Source organism: Sciurus vulgaris, assembly GCF_902686455.1.
Source record: "Sciurus vulgaris genome assembly, chromosome: 1".
Classification (NCBI taxonomy): domain Eukaryota; kingdom Metazoa; phylum Chordata; class Mammalia; order Rodentia; family Sciuridae; genus Sciurus; species Sciurus vulgaris.
This window is the reverse complement of record NC_136461.1, coordinates 1,682,079-1,687,836: the sequence shown is the minus strand read 5'-3', so window position 1 is coordinate 1,687,836 and position 5,758 is coordinate 1,682,079. Positions and strand designations below refer to the sequence as shown.

General features: G+C 57.2%; 1 protein-coding gene across 1 annotated transcript; it reads right to left on the bottom strand.

Annotated features, from left to right (window-relative positions):
* Window positions 1-2,859: 2,859 nt before the first annotated feature.
* ACTRT2 (actin related protein T2) lies at window positions 2,860-4,268 on the bottom strand. Its single transcript, XM_079128593.1, has one exon. It carries the CDS (start codon window positions 4,076-4,078, stop codon window positions 2,945-2,947), a length of 1,134 nt encoding a protein of 377 aa, XP_078984719.1. The 5' UTR covers window positions 4,079-4,268; the 3' UTR covers window positions 2,860-2,944.
* Window positions 4,269-5,758: the final 1,490 nt, after the last annotated feature.

The window sequence follows — 5,758 nt, the reverse complement described above, 5'->3', positions numbered from 1 at the left end:
GAGCCCACAGCTCCTGAAGCTTTCTTCCCCTCACTAGCAATAGCCCAACCTGCCAGACACTCTCTGGGACTTCCTCCCTCTCCAGGAAGCCAGAATCAGCAGGCAGCTCCGTCACAAAGCTCCTACTAGGGACTCTGCTGGGCACGTGGGGACTGCATGTGGCACATCCTGAGGAGGACAGTGCCGAGGACAAACACTGCCCTCACCACGGCTCCCATGATCACCATCACCGTCGACATCACCATCATCATCACAATCACCTCCGCAACCGTCACCCTAGCGGTAGAAGCCAGAGCAGCGGCCAGCATAAGAGTAAAGTATCTAGAAACAAAAGGTCTTAGGCAGCATTTCTTGGCAGTGTGATTCAGTAACATGGGCACAATCTCAGGCAGAGAAGGGTAAAGGAACATGAAGGAGAGAGTCCTGATCTGGAACTCTGAGCTGAGCTCTGCTCTAAACTCACCGTGAGCCTTGGAAAGTCCCAGCCTCCGTGAAACTCAGTGGCCCCGACAGCATTTGCCAGCCCTAAGTCCCCTTGTAGCCTTCAGGCATTACTGAGAGCATAAAACCATCACTCAAGAATCCCAGTCCCAGGTTCTCCCTCTTACCACCTAACCACTCTGGATGTGACCCAGCAAGCAGGAAGACTGAGGAGGTGACAGGCCCGCAGCGCCCGGGGACCCAGGGCCTCGGGAGATCCCTGGTTCTCCCGTAGTTTTCCACATGGAGCTCAGAAGCCTCTAACCCAAGATTTCCAACCTGTGTAGACCAGAAAAGTGCCAGGAAAAGCCCATTCCCACTGGGAAAGGCTGGGAACACGTGGGCAAGGGTAAACGATCTCCCTTCTGGCCTACCCTCCCTTCTCAAGCCAAGTGCCGTGGAAAGCCGAACCAACACCCCGCCATAACCCCATCCCACCACGGCAATGAGACTGGACAAAGCCATGTGGCCAGGGTCCTTAGCTGTTCCTCAGCCCCGCCCTGTGTCAGGGGGTCCCAGTGGGAGCTGAACCCCCAGCCCTACCCAGCCTTAGTGAGCGACAAGATGGTAACAGGATAAACTCAAAGAAATCCACGTCATAATTGAACCTCTGAAAACTAAAGATGCGGACAACTTGAAAGCAGAAGGAAAAATGACATATTACCTACAGGGGAACACGGATGGAATGACAGGATTTTCTATCTGAAACCACACAGGCCAGAAGGAACCAGCAAAGCATTTTTCAAACGCTGAGAGGAAGGTGTTAGCTGCAAAGTCAGTCTTCAGCAAATATGTCCTTCCAGAATGGAGAAGACAAGAAAAGCCAAGGGAATTTGTCACTAGCAAAGCGACCCTTGAAGGAGGGCTGATGGAAGTTCTCTAAACACAAAGGAAATAAGAGCAGGAGGAGGCTTGGAACTGCAGAAAGACAGAAGAACCTCAGCTTGGGTTAGAGAGAGGTAAGTAGACTGTTCCCATGGGTTTCTTCAATCATGTTTAGTGGTTGAAGAAAAATCCTAACACCGCTGAGGCTGTGCTCAGTGTACACAGAAAACAAGAGGATGGGACTTAAAATGAGGAGGCGCCAGTTGTCCTAAACAGAGTGGGACTTTACTCGTGATAAAATGTCACTCCCTGCAGACGCTGGGGCCATCTATTTACGCACACACCTGCATGCATTAGGATACCTAGGCAGGGCCCCCCACCATACCGAGCAAAACACTCAAAAACACCAGAAGTCAATCGCGAGGACTACTAAAAAAGGTTTATGACCCACAGGAAAGAGAGAAACAGGAACGAGAGACCGAGCAAACAAGGCAGTGGCAGGAAGATTCCGCTTGTGACGTTTCAGAGGAGCGTAGGCTCCCTGAATACACTAGGTCAAAGACAGAGCCCAAGAGCGGATTGAAAAAACCACCCAACTACGTGCTGCCTTCAGATCCCCAAAGGCTCGATCCAACTACAAGGCAGGTGGGAAGGGGAATGATGTGAAAACCTGGACGTTCAGTACACACGAACACCCGGGAGCAGACAGAGGGGTCATGTCCTTGGAGCCGCACTCCTGGACCAAAGTCCTATTCATTCCCTCCCTCCCGCCCGCTGGCCGCGCTCACCCCACCCCCTGGTGCCGCACTCAAGGTGAGCGCCTCCCTTCCTGTCTCCACACCACTCATTTCTCTAAACACGCACACACAAACGAGCCTCCACAGCGTCTGGCGAAGGGCCTTTTCTTTTTTAACCAAAAGAAAGGAGGAGACGACAGGAGAACATCGTTTAAAGACTCCTCTGAGTTTTCCATTTCTCTTCCAATCATATTTTGGGAGAATTGCATCAAGTCCACGTGGAAATTTTGCCTTCGTGCATCCATTATTCAACCATTGGCTTCGTCCCCAGTATTTTGTACCCCCAACAAGAATCCTATAAATATCCTTGAGAGTAGAAACAAACCGGAAAACTACAGTCACCCGCAGAGGGACTGAGCGCCCTGCGTGCGTGCTCTGCGTTCACAAGGCCAGGCGGCGAAGCAGGGTGCAGCTGGGTCCTTGGCAGGCGGGACGGCCATCAGTTTAGGGCCCAGCCAGGTGAGGGCTTGTGGAGACCTCAGGTGGGGCAGCGTTCCTGCCTGTTCCTTGCCCCCTGCCCCATCTCTCAGACCTACCTGAGACCCTGGTGCAAAACCACCAGCTCAAGCTCTAGCCCCACGTCAGAACAAACTCTGCAGGTGTTTCTAGCCCCAACCGACAACCCTGGGCCTTCTCGGGAGGGAGGGAGGGGACGTGGACGGACCCACTTGACAGCCCAACCCCCGGGGCAGGAAGACCCCTTGCTGCTGAGAATGAACAGATCTGACACAGCCAAACATCCACATTGTGTCTTTTATTGGACATCCTGCTCAGGCCGCAGGCCAGCTCACTTCCCAGGAGTGTCCCGCCAGCGGCCCCGGCCGCCTGACGCGCAAGGCCCTTCAGAAGCACCTTCTCTGGACCACGGATGTCCCGAACTCCTTGAAGTCTGCGGCGGTGACCCACATTTGCTTGAAGCTGCTCAGAGAAGTGACGATGGAGGCCCCGATCCATGTGGAGAACCAGCGGTCGGGGGGAGCCGTGATCTTGATGGGGGTGCCTTTGGAAGCCAGCTGCTCTAGCTCCCTCAGCAGCCGGTCATCCAGCCCCTGGAACAGCGTGGTGCCTCCGGACAGCACGATCTCCCCAAAGAGCGTCTTCTGGATGTCCCCGTCACACTTGGTGATGCTGCTAGACACCATCTTGGCCAGCCCTGGGTTTTGGGTGCCCAGTTGCTCAGGCGAGAACAAGGCCTCCGGCGCCTGGTACAGCTGGTCCCCAATGTAGATGACGTTCCCATCCGGGAGCTTGTACTCCCGCAGGACCTCCTCCGGCCGCCGGCACAGCTCCTTCTCTGGCTCTAAGGCCACGTAGCACAACTTCTCTTTGATGTCGTCCACCAGGGCCTTGTCCAGCAGGCATGGGAAGGTCCGTCCACTGGCCAGGAGGAGCCGGGTGAGGAGCTCTGTGACGTCCCTGCCTGCCACATAGAGCTTGGTGACCGCATGAGGCAGGGAGTAGCCCTCAAAGATGGGCACGGTGCAGGTGACCCCATCCCCGCTGTCCACCACCAGGCCCGTGACGCAGGCCGAGGCATAGAGTGCCAGCACAGCCTGGTCGGACAAGTAGAAGGCGGGCACGCTGAAGCTCTCGAACATCACCTCGGCCATCTTCTCTCGATTCTCCCTGGGGTTCAAGGAGGGCTCTGTCATGAGCACCGGCTGGTCGCTGGGCTTCACCCCCAGCTCCCACTCGAAGAGGTGCCTCCAGAGCTTCTCCATGTCGTCCCAGCCCGTGATCAGGCCCCGCTCGATGGGGGAGTGCAGGTGCAAGGTCTCATGCTTGTACAGGGCTTCCTCCCCCACAAAGTACTTCTTCTGATTGGCTCCTGGGTTGGGCGTCTTGAATTTCGGGTGCCCCACCATGGAGCTGATGACGTGACGGGGCCCGATCTCCCCGGACAGCCCTGCTTTGCAGAGCCCGGATCCATTGTCGAAAATAACTGCCGGAGAATCTAATATGTGTGGGTTAAACATGTCTGCAGCATTCTCTTCTGGGCGTCACCAAAATAAAGACAGGACCTTCAGGGGCCTCTTGGAGTCTCAGCAGGTTTTCCGGAAGTTCCCAGGATCCCACCGTTTCTGGGCCACCTCCCAGCAGGGCTAGCAGGTCACCCACAGAGCCCGAGGGACCTCCATCCTCCACTGCGCCTGCTTTCCTACTAAGGGGCCCCGCCTGCTGGGCCCTTTCAGGAACCTGTGGCTTAGGTAACAATCAGGCCAAGGTAACAATCGCCCTGGCAGCGGCAGAGCCTGGGGGCGGGGCTGAGGGCGGGGCTGGGGCGTGGCCTGCTGCAGGGCGGACACCCGGGAAGGGGCAGGCGGGCCTGGGCCGGTCCTTAAGCCCTGGACCTGCAGCAGAGGCCTCGCCTCCAAGCCAGCAAAGGGCCCAGCCCCAGCCCACAGGCCTCCTCCCGCCCTGAGCCAGTGTGTGGCCTGGCAGCTCTCCCTTCCAGGAACTCAGAATATTTCTTCCCTTCTTCCTCCCTCCCTCCCTCCCTTCCTTCCTTCCTCCCCTCCCTCCCTCCCTCCCTCCCTCCCTCCCTCCCTCCCTTCCTTCCTCCCTCCCTCCCTCCCTTCCTCCCTTCCTCCCTTCCTTCCTTCCTTCCTTCCTTCCCTTCCTCCCTCCTCCCTCCCTTCCTTTCCTTTCTTTTTGGCACTGGGGATTAAACCCAGGAGCATTCTACCACTGAGTTACATCCCCAGCTCTTTTTATTTTATTTCATTTTTTATTTTGAGAGGGTCTTGCTAAGTTGCCCACACTGGTCTTGAACTTCTGATTCTCCTGCCTCAACCTCCTGAGTGGCTGGGATTCCACTGTGGCCATTGGGCCCCCAGAACATCCTTTTGTAATGCAAACTCCTTCAGGGAAGTCCCCTCCCTCCATCTCAGTGGCTCTGGTTCTCTGTGGCAGACACCGAGCAAATGCTCCGGGCCTACTGAATCTGTCCAGGCACACTTGTCCCTGCTCTGACTCAGGTCAGGGCCCACGTTCCTCTCTGCCAGCCCCGAGGCACCAGCACAGAGCCAAGTTCAGTGGCACACAGGATTGGAAGCCCCAGTGACCTGGAAGACCTGGTCCCCCAGGGAGCCTGGGACAACTGTGTGTAGAGGGACCTTTGCACAGTAGGCCGAACCCACTGAGGGACATCCAGGAGAGGCCAGGCGTTCAGGATGAGGCCTGAGGGCAAGGCAGGAAGGTGGCTCAGGGCCAGGCTGAGAGGCACTGGCCCTGGCCTCTTGGAGGACCCACAGCAGCACACACGGAGCCCTGGGCTCTGCCATGGTGTTCCACTGGGAAGGAAGCAGGAGAGACAGACCAGGGCACAGCGGCCCTGCTCCTTGGGTGGCATGGCTGTGGGGAAAGGGGGCCCCTCTGACATTCCCCTTCTGCTGTGTCCGAAGCCGCCCTGCGGGCCAGCTCCGCCCCCTCAGAGCGTCCTTCCCCATCACTGCAGCCCCTGGGCTCTTGAGGCTACGGTCCTCTCTGGGTTCTGCTGACCTTCTGCTCCACCAGCAGGCCTGAGACGAGTGGTGTGGGCCTGAGGAGCAGGTGCCTGGTGCCACGTGTCCTATAGACTCACTGTGGACACGGGCTGTGGACTGGCCGTGTGGACACATGCTAAAAGTGTGAGGCCCTGACACAGGGCCGGTGGA